General features: G+C 37.6%; 1 protein-coding gene across 2 annotated transcripts in view; it reads right to left on the reverse strand.

Moving 5' to 3' along the window:
• LOC131798927 (dystrobrevin beta) overlaps window positions 1-13515 on the reverse strand; it is a 32652-nt gene extending 19137 nt beyond the window's left edge. For both annotated transcript variants that reach the window (XM_059116589.2, XM_066171734.1), the window contains exons 1-13: window positions 13372-13515; window positions 11841-11882; window positions 10251-10318; window positions 9569-9649; window positions 9140-9353; window positions 8608-8693; window positions 8346-8425; window positions 7517-7594; window positions 6059-6176; window positions 5564-5618; window positions 4758-4797; window positions 4214-4285; window positions 2897-3027 (exon numbers count right to left, since the gene is read on the reverse strand). In XM_059116589.2, coding sequence (XP_058972572.1) covers window positions 2897-3027; window positions 4214-4285; window positions 4758-4797; window positions 5564-5618; window positions 6059-6176; window positions 7517-7594; window positions 8346-8425; window positions 8608-8693; window positions 9140-9353; window positions 9569-9649; window positions 10251-10318; window positions 11841-11878 — 1061 coding nt within the window. In that variant the 5' untranslated portion in view covers window positions 11879-11882; window positions 13372-13515. The remainder of the gene's footprint in view (window positions 1-2896; window positions 3028-4213; window positions 4286-4757; window positions 4798-5563; window positions 5619-6058; window positions 6177-7516; window positions 7595-8345; window positions 8426-8607; window positions 8694-9139; window positions 9354-9568; window positions 9650-10250; window positions 10319-11840; window positions 11883-13371) is intronic.
• Window positions 13516-18015: the final 4500 nt, after the last annotated feature.

Here is an 18015-nt window from a genome sequence, read left to right on the forward strand (position 1 = left end):
AAATAGTACGCCCTTCCAAGAGTACACAATAGACGGCATTTATGTACTTCAATTCTTAAGAGCAACAAAGACATTTGTTGTTTTGAAAAGAAAGGTTTCATATAACTTTTCTCTTCAGCTTATTGTTCACTTACGTAATTCCACCGCCTTTGACGCGAACTCTTAATGGACGCGTAAAGATATAGCATGTCTGACGAGCGTTTGGTTTTAAAGTTATAAAAAGCCGCTTTTCCGAGTAAGAATCATCGCTGCTGCCACTGCTACCACTACTGCTACCACTGTTACTAGTGTTTGAACTCCTCTCACTCGAGCGACTACCACTAGAACTGCTACCGCTTGAACTACTGCTAGGGGAATTCATCCTAGTTCAACTTTCCTCTCGGTACGTAGAACGGGTCGTTTAGCGCAGAAACCAAACCAGAATTCCATCTTTGCAATTTGTAGATCATTCTAGACTAAACTTGTGTCGAAAACAAACTTTTGCAATCGAAGTTTCATCGCGCTACGCAATGTTACGGTCAACATAAAAACTTCCTTTCAAGCTCATAAATAAATTATTAATTGTTACTTCAGATCGCAATCGGTGATGTTAAATATTTAGTACATTTCGGCCAATCATGAAGACATGGAGTTTACTCGACGAAGGCAATAAACACAAATCATATGAAAATAGATAAAACAAAAAAATGTTGCTGTGTCTTTCAGAAACCGCGGAGTTTCGTTTAGCCAATTGCGTCATTCCATTAATCATCCTTGCAAAATCTACCGTGAAATGTAGCAAGTGTATCTATTTTTTGCCACTTTTGTTATCATTTATTGAACTCAGCTAATCCATTATCAAATTAGCTGCTTCTTTAAAAGTAAGTAAAGATTATCTCACGAATAACACTTTGGCGTTGTTAAACGATCTGCAGGCAACCAAACCTTCTGTAATTTCTCTCCACGTCGGTTATGAAAGTAAAATCAAAAACTTAAATTCCAAGATTAAAGAAACAAAGTGTTGTTCCAAGATTAGAAGACCAAAGTTTGTCGATATAAAAAAAAACCTAAACCAAATACTACGATAAAAGTGTACATTGAAAAGAAAATAAAGGAAATTTCAGTGTTCGTCGTGTTTATCAGGAAATTGAAATTCGGCTTCCTCTAAATCCTCTGACCCTTAAGAGTGATTAGCATCTAATTTCTCCAAACAACATTACGTCGAAATCACACTTTAAGGTCACGAGAATAAAGGCACTGATCAACAACTAAAGAAGCTTTTGATTGTTGGACAAGTTCTCCAAAAAAAATTGCATTTGAAACTGAAGAATTGCCATAATTTGGAACTCGAAACATTCATTCTAAAAGGTTCAAACTTTCAGAGATTTACAAACATCTTTCTTTGTCATCTTTAAAACAAATTCGCTCGTTTTCCCGAAATGTTCCATAGCTTGTGGTCAAAAATAATTCTTTGAATTCCACGAGAAATCTTGGTAGTTAAGAACCTTTAATAAGACCGTGCATGTTGACAACAAGAGATGAGCTTCATGGTTCTACAACTCAATCTCAAAGAAACTTTCCGTCAAAACGAAATTCTATTTATCGCCTTGCTTTTGACTCTCGAATCACCCGATACAGGATGAGTAGAGCTCTCAAACTGATTTATCAAGATAATAAGGAGGCTAAAGCTTGCAACATCAGCTTTTGAAGATTGTCTCCCTTAATCAGCGTCGTGTTGATAACCAACCTAGTCTCATCTGCCCTCCGACCGCCCATCGATAAAGCTTTTTGCAATCAAATAACTTCGTCCAATCGAGTTCCTCTGACGTGTACATTGTTTACGACAGTAAAAAAACAAATGTTAATATCAGCCTGTGGTCGAGAAAGAAGGTAAACCGGGCGTTCCTTTATCTTCAAATGCCAACTGGAAAAATGATAAAAACTTATCAAATGTTCAGTTTACCTTTAGCGTTTGTTATCAAGTCTCGACACAATGTAAATAAGCGATTACTCAACACGGAAAAGGATGCCGTTATCAGTAGAAAAAGGACGAAAACTTCGTTTCCTTACATCCGTTACCTATCCTCGTGTACAGCTCTTCACCTCATCAATCCACTACTTTTACTGAAACGTAGCTCAAATTGGCCCGAGATGTGCCACTCTATTACGTACATGTAGTTAGTAGAGTTGTCCTCACGGTGACGCGGAAGTCCCGGGTGACGATAAAATTACTCTAGGTTTTTCCCCAAAATTTCCTCCTTCTCATAGCTCCTACCAACAGAGAATCTTGCCTCAAGAAATTCTTCTTCAGGCAGACGAATGTTTAGCTAAGTTCGCAAACAGTATTTTGTCAGGTTTCCCACACTGGTACCATTTCATCGGCTTACATCACGATATTACTTCGCCATTTATTTACAAGGTAGCCGTAAACGTTTTCAACACCAAAAAGGTAAGATAAAACAAAAAGTAGACGAGGAGTACTTAGTGAGGATAACAAAACGCATTTCGATTCACCAAAGTAATTCCAACAGCCAATCAGAAGCTAGGAAATATCACGCAGAACCTAGTTAAAACACCCACATTGCCATAAGCAAGTGAAAATCGGGTGACCAACACGTCATAGATTTCAGTTTTGAATCTGATTGGTTGAGAAAGTAGCGCGAGTTTTCTAGACCAATCACAAAGCGAAGAAAAGCAAAACCAAAGCAATACCGGATCGCTTCGAAATTAACTTGAAATTGAAAATTGCTTCATCGACACGTATTTTGAAGACTAAATTTATGTAGCTTCTTCGAAACTACTAAATATCTCTTGCCAGTACTTTAATCTGAATCTCTCGACCTCGCGTCTCGAGAAAAACACGGGATTCGTTGGGAAACAGCGTCTGACACATCCGGCTAAATGTTATCATACTTACATGATGTTCGTGACATCTAGTGTCTTATTAGGCTCTGGTTCCCTGGGGTACTCTGGCAGGGAAGGTCGTTTCTTTCGTCCTCCACCGCAGAGAAATTTACTTCGGAGAGAATTGCCTCTCTCGCCCGCGTTCTGAAACAAGAATTTAGCATTTTTAGAAATTGCCTAAGGAGTCTTCCTTACAATTTTTCCCTTTTTTTTCAGAGAGGGAAGGGGGGGCGTTTTGGTTTTAGCAGAGGATATTTTCACTCGAAGGCGATTGGTAAGAATCCCGGATCAATATCAGTGTCTGGGAAACTGTTCACCTACCTCTCCCCTAACCCAACACTAACCCTAACTTATTATCAATTGACTACTGTTGTTAGGGGAGGGGTAGGTGGGCAGTTGCCCAGATACTGATATTGATCTAGAATCCCAACCTTCTTTTTACGATCACTTTGATCAACCCTTTAGCCCTTGTGGGTGATTAGCATCCTATTTCTCCTAACAACATCACTGCTGAAGAAAACATCAAGGTCAGGAGAATAAAGGAAACGATCACCAATTAAAACAGCTCCTGATTGTCCCAAAAAACCCTCCGTGTCAACACCATAGCAAATGTGTAAAGAGCGTCAGGTGAGAATTACCCGCGGATGACCCATAAATCACGAAAATTACAAATCATCAAGGTCCATAAAAATACACGCGTACACGTGCAAGTCACGTGCCATCAATCACGTGAAAATGTTTCAATGCGCGTATTGCGACAGAAGGAAGTGTAACAAAACAGAAAGATTTCTTTACACCTTGAACCCCTAATGTTCTGCACGAGCATGAACTTCACTGAATCGTTTGCAGAATCAGTTTTAACTCTTTACACTCTTACATCAGGATGCATATTCTCCATACTGTTCTCCAAAAATTTCCCTAAGAGCCGACGAGAAGAATTTGTTCCACAATCAAAACTTCTTGAGTAGCGATCATTCCCTTTATTCTCATGATCTTAGTGAATAATTTAGCAGTATCACTGTAAGGAGAATTTAGATGTTGCTTACTCTTCACAGTGTTAAGGGTTAATATGAAGATGCTATTCAACAAGCGAGCACTAGAATACAGTGTTCTCCCTTTCAGGTAGTAACCGGTAACATTTACCGCCTGTAGTATCTCTTATAACCGTTTAAAATTGCTTGGAATTCTTGAAAATTCAACAAGTAAAAGGATTACTTTACCGGTTTGAAAATTTATTTTACCTGTCATGCTTAAAATACGGGAGAACACTGGGAATATGGCCATGAAATGAAATTGTAAAAACAATTGTACAATTAAAATATTTATTTACCCAAGTGGAGTACTCTCGCACATCATGATCCTGTTTATGGCCTTGTGAAGACTTTCCTCTCCAGAAGCAGTCCTGGAAAGTCAAACAACATGCCGGTTAATCTTCTTCTTACCAAATAGAGTCGTTTTCCATGACCTAACGCGATATTGTGGCATACAGGGTTCACGCCCTTTTTAGAAACAAATTTCAAGGACTTTTCCAGAACTCAGATTAATTTTCTAGGACTTCACCTTAAACCCTTTCGATCCCAAGAATTCAAAATCAGTTCTCCTACCGGTCTACATACAATTCTTAAAGCGCAAATTGTGAAAACTTTATTGCTTGAGTAAAGCAGATTTCCAGGACTTTCCAGGACTTGTAGTCTTTTCCCAGGACTTTCCAGTCTTGGAAAATGTCAAAATAAAATGCCAAGACTTTCCAAGTTTTTCTAGGACCCATGCAAACCCTGAGCATAAAAGAACTTGAAAATAACAGGCGCCTAACAGGCAGCAATCTACAATTACATTATTTTGTGAGAGAATAAATAAAGGAACAAAGAGTTTACCTGACAGAGAGTGTAATTGTAACAGTGAAGACATTTGTACCTTAAAAAAAAAGAGGAACACGACTTTAAATGAACATCTAATTGGTTCAATTATTGGAGAGAAGATTAAAGAATCAAGAGACAAGTTTCATACTGAACGTGGCCACATCATGAAGACACCAGTATGTTGTCCTACGTTGTGGAAACCTTTAAGTTTTTGGGAAGCTAGAAACACTTATTAACATGACTACAAGATTCACTTAATGATGACACTGTGTGTTTGTGTGGGTCAAAGTCTGCTTAAGCAATTGAAACATGATGTGCAATTTATGTAGCCATAATCATTTAACTTTATGATCTTTTAAGAACGATATACAGTACATGTATTTGAGAAATGCTGCTGTATGCAAACTCGTGGGTGGGAATGCAGCACAAGCAAACTGGGAGGATGTAACCTGTTTGCTAAACACACACAATGATAATGAAGGGTTTTCTCAAAGAGTACAACTCAATCACGCCAAGCCAGTTCTTGAACCCAGACCTTCAATATAAAAGCTCACCAAGACAGACCAAGAAGACAACTGTGTCTCCTCAAGAAAAAGAAAAACTGTGAGAGGTCCAGTTTTCCAGTAGTCTGACTAACTTACACAAAGAAAGATGCCAAGAAGGTAACTATGCCTCCTCAAGTAAAAGAAGAAAGTGAAAGGTCCAGTTTTCTAGTGCTCTCACACACTCACACAAAGGCAACTTCCACCTTTCACTTCCTAATTCTGGCACATGATTTTTTTTATACCTGTACCTGTATATTTACTAACACATCACTTTACCTGAAGCCCACAACAGGCTTTGTCTTGCAAACTTGACATGGAATTTGATGTTCACCTGAAGATAAAAAGAAAATGAAAATTCGATCTCTGCAAAAAAATACTGAAAAAACACTAAAAATTAACTGAAATTATGGATCAATACTCCTCACCTAAAAAACTTTATCTCTAACTCTTCCTTACCATTCTCCTCTCATTCTCCCTTCTACCTCTTTGCTCACCCAGCCCATGCCCTTTCCTCTTAACAGACTTTCACCATTTGCTCAGACAAAGGGCTAACACCCAAAATGTCAGCTTTGAACTCTTTACCGCAGCCCATTTACATTATCAACCTAGTTGATAAAACCAAATTATCTTGTTTACGCGACTCAAATTGTTCACGTCTTGTGTGCTAAGAACCCTTCATAGTCTCAAACAGTAATGAGAAGAAAGAAAACCAAAAACATAACAACAAGGTATGTTCATGCAATAATCAGACTGTATGAGGCATAAACTTACATTTTGCAGCATTGGCCATTTTCTGCATGGTTCCAAGCCAAACATAGCAAAGAGGAGCATCAGTGCCCATGACACACTCAAGAAAATTAAGAAGAACTGTTTCATTTCTTTTCAAGGGCTAAAATAAGAAAAAACACCAAATCAGTGAGGGATAACACTGTATTTAACTGTACACAGTACTTGCACTTTTTTTATTGAGGAATGTCAACAGTACATGTATACATAAACAGTTAAACACACCAAGCACTGTGTAATAACAAATAGGTTAAATCTTTTTAGATTATGGTGAACATTTTCAATTGTAATATAAATATTTTAGTTACCACTTCAGGGAAAAGTTTGAACAAATAAGTTACATAATTTTGTGAAATTTATGCTATGTTGTGAATATCCTAGCTGTGACTGTTTATTTATTTATTTATTTAGCTTTGCCTAATTATCTCAGGCAGGGAGACCACTGCAGCTTTAGCCAATTACAGTGGATCCCACATTAACAATAACAAGGCCAGACCTCCCCCCCCCCCCCGATTCCCAGTAAAAAGGCCAGACCACATCACAGAAATCTCATGAGTGGGTTCTTTAACGTCCCCTGCCTAACCAAATTGACTAATTAATAGAAGCAGGAGACAGGACCTATGGTTTATTCATCTTTATCTGAGAAGACTAGAATGTCTATCCATTTCTTGACATTATAGAAAGGTAGCACATTCTCCTCAGTTAAGCATTGGTCCGACCAGGGGTCAAACCCTCAACCTCCCACACAACAGTCCAGCACTCTAACCAATTGAGCTAACAGTTTTTCTTTTAATTCATGTCACCCCTCTTAACCCTTTACACCCTAACACAAGTATGCAATTCTCTATACTGTTCACTATAAATTTCCTATGATGTTGACAAGGAGAATTTGTTTAACAATCAAGAGCATCTTTAGTTGGTGATCATTTCCTTTATTCTCATGACTTTAATGAATGATCCAGGGGTAATAATGTAGGGAGAAATTAGATGCTAACTACTCTTAGGGGTCAAAGGGTTAGGGAAACTACAAAAGGGATCATTCAAAGAAGATAAAACTGTTGTGTTGGTATCTAGAATCAGCCTCAATTAGCTTGATGAGTGGCAAGTCTTAAACAAACTTGAACTACATGTATCCTGCTGTAAATTTTTCCATTCCCATTTTTCAAGCAATTTGGTTTACATTGATCAATGATTTGACAAATATCAAAACAAAAAGCAAATCCCATTTATCTTAAAAATTTGCTTACAAGTCAGAGCAAGACATAGTCGTGACAGGTTATCATACTGCAACACAACACCATTAAAATAAGCAAGTAGAACTTATCAGTTTTTGAATAAATGGTGAGATGAATGAACCAGTTTTCAAGAACAGCATATTCACTGATGACAAAAGCTATGATAAAAGCTATGCAGACAGAGAAAAGGGACAATCAATATTCCTACCCCATCAGGACTGAAGAACCTGACCACAATCTCTTCAGAGAAACCAAATGTGGGTGCCTCTCCAACAGCTGCAGGAAGCTAAGAGAAGTGAGAACAAACATCAAACTTTCATGATATTGTAGTTAAAAATTAATGAATGCATCATTTTATAATTTCTTTCAGAGGGGTCAACCTGAACAAGATGTGAGTGGCGCATGCTTTTACAATTCAACCTGCATTTCTGATGCATTGTGTGACTACATGTATGACTGTTGCCTTTGAGCAGGTTCTTATCAGCCATGATACAGGAGTGGTAGAAGCCACTGATTCTGAGCCAGCAGTGATGCAAGCATGCAAGAGATCAGCAGGTTTTTGGCAAGAAAAGTTTTAGTGCCCGATCCCTAAGAGACCTCTCTGATGCTTGTCTTGCTGGTTGGCTCCAATCTTGCAGGCTTTATTTCTGGTCCTGCAGTAACAGGAGGCAGCCTGGCCAAGTGGTTAGGGTGCTGGACTTGTAATCTAGTGGCCCTGGGTTCAAGCCCTCCACCTGACTACTCATTAGATTTTTTCTTGGTTGCCCTGAGTTAAAATCCTCACCTGCACTGTGTAAATAGCCAACTGGTCTGCCTCCTGCCAGTAGGGATTTACAAGCACTTTATTTCTATATTTATTATTTGTTTCTCTCTTTATGTGTATGAGCATATGTTAAGACTATGTGTGTGTTATACATGTAAGTATTAAATTTATTACTATTTTTTTTTAATTAGAATTGACAGCCTGGTTAAAGGCTATACTACAAAAGTTTAGAATCTAGTTCATAATATTTATCTTTATGAACATCTCCACAGACCTGCAATAATTCCCTTAAGTAAGCTTCAAACTTGGGGAAGTTCAAATAACCTCTGTCATCCTCAATTTGTGAAAAATGATCTGAAAAGTGAAATACGCAAAAGGAAAGGTTACTTATCAATAATTAACATTAAGCTAAATGCATGGACACATTTGTCAAGAGCTCTTTTAAGACTAAATTAACAATGAGCAAAAGATTAAATAATAAATCAAATATATTTTTACCACATTTGATTAATAGGTCAAGAATAAAAAGTTCTTACATCTCAATTTATCTATGAGACGTCCAGCACAGAGTGTAGAAAGAGCAGTTTTCACTGACAGCACTCTGATTCTACCTATGGCATCACTGAAAACAAAAAAAGAGCAACATACCTATCAAATTCCTGCCAATCATAGGGGAAAAAACCATCATACATGTATCAAATTATTAATCATTGCAGAAACCTACAGAGTAGAAGAGAAAAGAGCAGAAATAGCCACAGGGGCACTAAAATTAAGAGAAAACTAACTACAAAGAAAGTCAATTTTTGGTAGAGATGACGAGACTTGCCTGTCATGTAGTCTCCCTCGCAACTTGGTAACAATTAAAAATAATTTCCTTTTTTCCAAAACTTTTTTTGTTCAGAAACTTCAACTGCATCAACCAATATAACCAAATTTTAGTCAATTCCTCCCAATTTTCAGAAACAAGCACAATGTATTCAAAATGTTTTCCCAAAGCTTTGTTTAAAAAACAGTAAATGGGTTCAAATTGCACGATATTCTTCAAAAAAGTTTCACCCTCAACCTTACCTGTCATACGCATAAAGAAGCCAGTTGGTGACCAGACTTATGGATCGTTCTACATCAATGTAGTTAGTTGTAGGAAGCCGTTTGTTCAGAGCATAAAAAATACTTGATACAATTGCTTCCAGCCTTGTTTCATGGAGCTCTGTGTTGTGGTCAAGAGTATTCAGGCCATTTTCTCGAAATGCTTCAATCATGTTAAACACATCAACCAAGTGCACTGTGTGTAAGGAAAATAAAGTAATTAGTTGCAACAATGTTATAAATTAGTCTGGACATCAAGCTAAGCAAGCCTTTGGGGAAGAATTGTAGGTATACTCTCAGAACAGCATCTGAATATCAAGTCTAACGGGTGATATGTAGTGGACTATCTGCTTTTAAGATGAGTAAAAATCACCTGGTAAAAGTATCATATATCATATACCATGTACTCACAGTTGGTTTTGTTTTGAATGAAGAGCAGTTTTGCTGCTGTCCTGTAAGCTGCAAATCTTATTTCATCAAAACTCTCCTCATCTACAAAAGGCACACAAAACAAAGAGGAAAAAGCACATTAAAAAATGAATGCATCATATCTCACCATGAACATATTAGAAGACACTCTTTATATTTAGCAATAACAATAGTTACAGTACAGAGATAACGTAATGCATGTATGGTTTAACCCTTTAACTCCCATGAGTGATGAAGACAGAATTTCTCCTTATAATATCGGTACAATATCAACCAGATAAGTAACAAGAATAAAGAAAAATATCAATTTGGGGATAATTATTTGATCCACTACTAAAGTCTCTGAACTAACATTAAAATTGTATGGTTGATAGTAAAGAGAATTACAACTTTGATCTGGAAGTTAAAGGGTTAAGCTCCAAAATCCTATAGTGTATATTGATTCCTAACATTGTCAGCTGGACACATCTACTGTAAGTTCTGAGAATTTGTTGTCCCATCAAAAAACTTTCTTAGGTTGATTTTTTTGTCTTTTTTTTCTCTTGGCCATTAAGCTTGACAGTAAGAATGGATTTTGAAAAGATAAATTTCTCTTTTGATCACTCCAGGGATTGAAAGTATGAACAACACTCTAGCACTTGTTCTATTATCAAATGTTACTTACTCATCTCATGAAACAGGTCTTGAAGGAGCTGATCAGCTTCATCTTTAGGTATGGATTCATTCAAGATGCTGAAAAGAATTAATTAATTCAAGCATATAAGGTTTACATGGAATAAAGCTGTTTGATATTATCCAATTACTAGCTCTTCCCAGTAAGTTTTTCTCTTGACTACCCTTGCATTTAGTTTGCTTTTCACTTGTAGACTTGGTTAGATTTCCCTTTGGATTGCATTTCAGTTAGTATTCTTGTTTCAATGTCACCAATACCACTTGTTAGAAGAATTTCACCTGGCACACGTGAAAGATATGATGTAAACTATAAATTCAATTTCTACAGAGTAGATCTTGTACATTCTGTAATCTGAAGTACAATGTGTACATGCTTTTTATTTCAATCTGAGGTACAAACTGCAAAGGACTACCTACCAAAAAAAAAGCACTAAAATCTATGATTAAGCAGAGTGCAAATTCACCCTTTCTCTCCCATGAGTGACCAAGACAGAATTTCTCCTTACAATATCAATACAATATCAACCAGATAAGTGATGAGAATAAAGAATAATATCAATTTGGGGATACTTAGTTGATCCAATATTAAATTCCTTGAACTAACATTATACGAATTGTATAGTTAACAATAAGGAGAATTACAAATTTGATCTGGGACTTGAAGGGTTAAGAACAGGACTACTTGGACAATTGGTTTAAACTCTTTTAAGATATTTGTGAACATGATACCAATAAAAGTAGACTCCCAACCAAATGATGCCAGTATTAACCCTGGCAAAGTTCAATATGACATGTTCTAGAGTGAGATTCTTTATTTTCATCTGCTCTCCAATCAGGAATATAAGGAAAAACTGGTCTTTTGCGAGCATAAACCCAACAATTTGGGTTAAAAAAGCAACAACCATGGCTGTTTTAAGCCTTTGAAGCAGAGATATAATGTAACTTGTGGTGAATACAGCTTGCCTTTGTGCAAACTCAAGTCTACGCCACCGAACATTAAGCTAACTTATCCCAGACTTATTCCACTAAAAATAACTCATAATTAATTACTCATCTGTATACCTATTCACAGAGCTATCATTGGAAGCATTTGAGTGAAAAAGGATGTGGATGCTATAAAACTAACTGATAAACTCACATGGCAAAGAACAAAAATTCAATAGAAAGGGTGATCAAGCTGGTAACTTCTTTAAAAGTAATAAATATATGCTGAAATACAGTGAAATCTACTGTTCTAATTCAAGTCTAGTGCCACAAATGCCCCAGTTCTCTCTTTGTGAAATAAGCTTAATTGATTTCTTTGTCTGTTAAACTCAATTCATGCATCCCAAAATTTACACTGTCTATAAGACAGAATTCTATAATTTTCAAATTAAATTTGAGGCTAATAATTACTTGTAGTATATGAGAAACCTGTGTCAGCTTCTTTATTAAGAATGATTACTATCCACACAAAATAATCCTCCTGCTTGAGGAAAATTATTGGGTTATTTTAAGGAATTAGAATTGGATTGTATCCCTAGGCAAAGTAAGACATGATTTTCAGTTTTTACAACAAAATAATGTAAACAAGTTCACTCACTTGCCAGCCAAGATAGGTGAGGTAGTTGCTTCCATCATTTTCCTAAAAGGCAAAGAAAGTCATTTTGAGCACATTAAAAAGAATCACCTTTGTAAACATGATTGAACTCACAACTGCTTTGTTTTAGGGTTAAACTGTACAGAGGACTCTTGACTTAATTTAGCCTCCTTCATTTTGACCTCACTAACAAGACAGAAAGTTGTCACAATTCTTTATTAACGGTACACAATGCGCCTCTTAGACGTGAATATCTTGAAAAGATGTCCCTGTTTGTGTTACCCTGAAATATTCTTTATCCAGTATTTATATTTGCCCTGAGGCCAATTCACAGGAATTAATTTAATCTGCTTAACTGAAAAATGTACAATACTATCGTGCAACAAAACCCACCGCCTAGATTACATCTAAATACATTTTTGCGCAAAAACGGATGGTAGTAGGGAAAACATTTCTGTGTAAACATCAGTGAAAGCCTTTGTACATCTTTCGAATAACTCTTATAAATTAATTAAGGTTTCGCAAACTCGATAGGCCTTAAATTGATTTTTTTTTTTAGAAAATTCAAATATAACTTCAAGGTATCGAAATAAATCGTATGGCACTAATAAATATAATCTATGTTCATGGGAGCGTAAGAAATATCCCTGATTTTATTCGGATTTAATCGCAGATCGATCAACCATAATATTCAGTTGTGATCTCTCATCGCAATTCAAAACATCCAAAAGGCGTCGACTCGGGTAGGGTCATTTCGCTTCAGTTAACTAAAATTAGCACTTTTTACATAAACTAGAATCAATAAAATACGGTTAAAAACAAGAAACTAGATTCTACAACGACATGAAGACTTGGAAAATGGAAACAGATGCGCGCCTTTGATATGTCCCCTCAACATTGTGCTTATTATGTGTTCAGTTGTCAGTTTGAAGAGATTCAAGACACTTCGACAAAAACATATACTGCTAAACCTACGCCCTTTAAAAAATAATAGCCTAAGAACATTCCAAAACGGAAAAAAAGTAATTTAAAAAAGAATGCTTATAATCAAGAAGTTCACTGAACACTTGTTCGTAGCAGAAGCTGCTTCGACTGATTTCCGGTCAACGATTCGTGTTGAATATGTTTACATTTTACTACAATTTCTCTTACGGTACTGAGGCAAATTTCGCTGTCATATCGAATTAAAAGCGAGAATTACCGAACGAACAATATTTCTTTCAATGCAGCGCTTAATCCGACAAGGTTGGTGATTACCTTATGATCATACCTCGCTGTGCAGGTACAAAATATTATCATAACAACGTTGATTCTTTAAAACCTGATGCACTTATTCATAAACATCATAGCCCTTTCAATATTCACCAGCAGTCGGAAACGATGCGCCAACTCATTCAGTACGAAAGAATTCTTCGCGCTATTTGAATCAAATTCCAGTGCGTACGTTTGCCATTTTTTTGCGGTCAAGCCATCAAAAAGGCATCAAGTTCGGTACTATTCCGACAAATATAAGTACCAAACCGTAAATCCATACCTTAAATTGTACGTCGAAAACAGATATTCTTTCCTTCAAATCTTCAACGTAAACCAGTCTGACGGTCTCAATTCCGCCATTTGAAGCCTTCCTTCGCCATAATCTTCACCGAGCCTTATCTTTGTCACGTGACTTATGTTTCCATACCAAGAACATTTCCCGTGACCAATCAATAGTTATAGTAAAGAGAGCAAAGGTTATCAATTATCGAGATCATGAAAAACCACAAAATGAGTTAATGCAAACGAAAACTTTTGAATTCAGCAAATTAATTCATGTCTAAGCTTTCTTTTTTATTCTTTCTTTGAGACAGCTTTCGGCACTTCTACACGCAACGCGTGGAAATCTGAGGTCGCAGAGATTGCGTGACATTACGCAAAGATGAGATTCCTTCAACCAATGTTTCGATCGAGCAGTCAGATCTTCCTAGCCGGAAGGGCTGTTGCTGGAAGTCGTGACTGACATTTTAACAACCTTAGCGGAAGTCATCATTAGAGTCGAACAGAGATTTATTATTGTCGGTCAAGTGTTACAAGTCCGGTTTGCGTAAACTGATTGGTCAGTTTGGCCGTGACGTTATGGTGCATAGTCTGTCCTGATTGGTCACATGCATCGAAATGTTAAGTTGTCCTATTCGGTTCGCCTGAAGAGTAAATTTCATTAATAAATCATTTGTATTGTGTCAGTAGTTGGCGACAGCTGTTGAGCCAATGTGTCATCAACATATTCTTAAGATTTTGGTCAATCTCAGCCTTAAAGTTTTCATCCATGGGACCTTAAAAATAATAATTAATAAAGGGTGTAAACCATTCTTATCAAAGTTCTTTGTAAAATCTAGATAAGATAGGTATTGTTGGTGGTACATCTTGCTTGCAGCAGTATGCCACATAGCCTAAGTATGTGACAAGCAACTTGGTACTACGTTACAACAAAAAATTTACTTTAATGGGCTTCCTAATCATGTCCATATCTTACTATTTGATAAATACGTTCAACAGAGGAAACATCTTGGTATTATTTTCAAGCCTTAATCTCCGGAAAAGAAAAACGAACTTTCAGCCTCAGCTTCAACATAGTAATAATAATGATTATTATTATGTTCCATCAATTATTTTTGCACGCGACCAGTCTACACGCAGCACGTGACTGAACATCCCCCAGCTCTCTCTCCCTCTCCTTCTCCCCCTCTCCCTCTTCCCCTCTCCCTCTCCTTCTCCCCCTCTACCTCTCCCCCTCTCCCTCTCCCTCTCCCTCTCCCTCTCCCCCTCTCCCTCTCCCCCTCTCCCTCTCCCCCTCTCCCTCTCCCTCTCCCTCTCCCCCTCTTCCTCTCCCTCTCCCCTCTCCCTCTCCCCCTCCCCCTCTCCCTCTCCCCCTCTCCCTCTCCCCCTCTCCCCCTCTCCCTCTCCCCCTCTCCCTCTCCCCCTCTCCCTCTCCCTCTCCCTCTCCCCCTCCCCCTCTCATATTTGAGGAGCAGATTCAGGATTCTGACAAGCAAGATGCTATGAGACAAGACTCGCCCACGCGCAGCTAGCCAAAAGAAAAGAGTAGGCCAGTGACATGTAATGTTATCTCATCCAGATTTTCAAATCGGAGCAAAGTTCATAAGCACAAACTCAAGTAGTAATATCAATAGAATAGACATGTTTAGAGGACCAGCAAATGAAGATTAAAACACAGAAGGTTTTTATTGGTCATTCATTCATATTATCATATACGACAACATTACTCCTGTCTTTTTTGCTTTCTACACTTCATTGGCTGCTCTCCTTCGTCTCGCGTTTGACTTTATGCGTCGATCGTTTCCTCAGGTTCACTTGGTGTGGCTGAAAAATACATTATCACATCCTTATTTTTTCCATTCACTTATGTCAGGCTATCGGCCAGGGGAGACGAACGGAAAAAATGGTATACGTAAAAAGCGGCGAAGTTCAAGAACTCTTAGTTCTCTCACCGTTTTTTCCTCAAAATTTATCATAATGCAAGTGTACTTGTGATAAGAAGGAAAAAAAAGGAAGAAGACTTTGATATCGTCAAATTGCAAATATGCTGCAGAAAATGCGTGGTGTCGTAATTGTCAAAGTGCCGAAGTCTCCAGTTAGAGCCCCATGCTAGGTACTTAACCATTATTTACTATCACAGTGTCTCTCTCTACCCGGTAGTACAAATAGATGAGTATATTTGCATCCAATTCAGTTGAATTAAATAATCCGATTTTCACTCAGAGCCGCGGAAACTGAGTTGGGGGAAAAACTTTATACTTTCCTTATGCGCTAATTTTTTTGGATTAAAAATGAACTTTCATCCTCAAAAAGCCCCACATATAAATCTGAAGTTTAGTCGTAACTACTGGAAATCTTAAAGTTATAAGTTTTACCAACACTTGCCCTGTTTAGGTTCCTTTTTTCCTCATTCAGATCATTTCAAGGCGCGCTTTTTTTCAAATTTGCCATTTCTCCGTTATGAATAAGTAATGATGTCCATACATTCTGCGCGACGAATTTTGCTTTCTTAATTCTTTTCTTTCTCAGACTTCCACCCCAAAGCTACACAGTATTCCGCGATTTTCATCCACCAAGGACTACAAAAAACATTTAATGGATGGTAAAATGCAAAAGCTTATTAAAAGTATTTACCCCTACCAGATTTCCAACTGCTATCGAAGGCTCCGATGTTCTCATTGAATACTGCTGTTACAGTTTGGTCACCCTGTGTAACCTCAACCTAAAAGAAGAAAAACAAACCAAAACTCTTATTGAGACTAAAACAGCGCTAAATAACTGACTGGAAAAGTGTAAAGAGCGTAAATGATGATGACTCTTCATTACATCTACTGTACCTTTCTTAGTTCCCAGCCTGCCTGACCTTGGATTCGTCTGTCTGATCTGATTCTCACCTCTGTGATGTCTCCAACATCTATGTCACTGAACTCGTAACTGAGTGATGCCCTGAAGACGTAAAAATTCCGAAGAATTTTTTGGTAATTTGATTTGTTCCACCACTGAGATGAAAGGCAGGAAGGGATGTGGATAAAGCAATTTTCTAAGTGAAAGAGCTAATATCCTACCCTTGTGTTGTCTCAGGAGTAGTTAATAACTGTTCTTCTGTCATTTTTCCATCAGTTCCTATGATCATGGTGAACAGACGAAACTCCGACGTGATGATCCTTGTATCAGGGGTGAAAACAACCAGAAGGTAGGGAACTTCGATGTAAAAATATTAACGATCATAAGAAAAATAACAAAGAAAATGATAATGACAACAACAACTAAAGGACAATAAAAATGATGATGATTATCACAACGATAATGATAATGATAATGATAATGAGTGTGAGAGTGACGATGATGATGACAATGACGATAACGATAACGATAACGTTAACGTTAACGATAGCGATAACGATAACGTCAACGATAACGATAAGGTTAACGATAACGTTAACAATAACGATAATGAAAATGATTACGTTAACGATAATAATAATGATCTTGATGCTAATCGTAAAAATACCAATCCAGTTGGCATTGATCTTATGACATATTGAGATACTAGGGAAATGTCGCCTAACAATGTTGACGAATGAATACAACTAACTAGAAAATTAAACTTAAACTTCTCACCGCGACAGACCAATAATCGTCTAACCCGAAAGGCGAGGCGGTCGGCAATTTTGTTCAGGTTTGCTTCAGTAAATTCCACGTTGATTGCATCATTTGGCTCGGACACAATGCTTTTCAGCTGATCTATTCGCTGTGTGTTGTTTACGTTGGGAATAAGAGCACCCACAAGATTGATGTCGTTTTCGACTCTCAGCACTTTTTCTGCATTTAGGAGTTTGAAGGTGTCCAACAAACGACCATCACCATCTTCCGTGTTTCCGTCGGTGAAGAGCACAACGATCTGAAATTTAAATTAATGAGATCAACGCAATTTCCAATGACATTTTTAAATGAACTGATGGCGAATTTCTTATTTCAGTATAACACTGATGTTGCCCCTGCCCCATCCCTCCCATCCCAAAATCCTGAACACACCCCTATACCTTCGCTGGATCTTTACCCTTCCTGTAAGCTGAACGTTCGTCGAACTTCTTTGGGACTTTTTTCTTCAGGACGCGATTTAAGCGGTTGTAGGGGCCAAGTCCTCCTTTGAGGTATTCGTAATTCACGTAGTAGATTGCACTAGCTGCTGAACCCCAACGATTCATTTTTGTCTTTGAACCGTATCTTCCCATCACAAACTTGTAGTCAGTGTCATCGCTGTTCAGTGAAGTCAGTAGCGTTCTCACTATACATTGTATACTTGAACGAATCCCTTCAGAAATGCTCCGGCTGTCTTGGATCAAGACGATAACATCTGCCTTGGTCTTGCATAAACCTCCGGCTGAAATTATGAGCAGAACAAGAGAGGATCAAACCAAGAGAGAAAAGATCCGGCCATAATCACAAAATAACTGATCGAAAAGTATAAAAAAAAACACATTGAAGGTTGAACATTTTTCCGAATACTTGTCACGTGTCTTTCACATAGCAAATTTCTCATGCATACTTAAATCATGTGAAATGAGTTTGAAAACCATACGCAGACTGTGCCAAAGATTTTATCCTTTACGAGAGTCTAAGCACACTCACAATTCGTTTCCTC

The sequence above is a fragment of the Pocillopora verrucosa genome, chromosome 9, assembly GCF_036669915.1.
Source record: "Pocillopora verrucosa isolate sample1 chromosome 9, ASM3666991v2, whole genome shotgun sequence".
Lineage (NCBI taxonomy): Eukaryota > Metazoa > Cnidaria > Anthozoa > Scleractinia > Pocilloporidae > Pocillopora > Pocillopora verrucosa.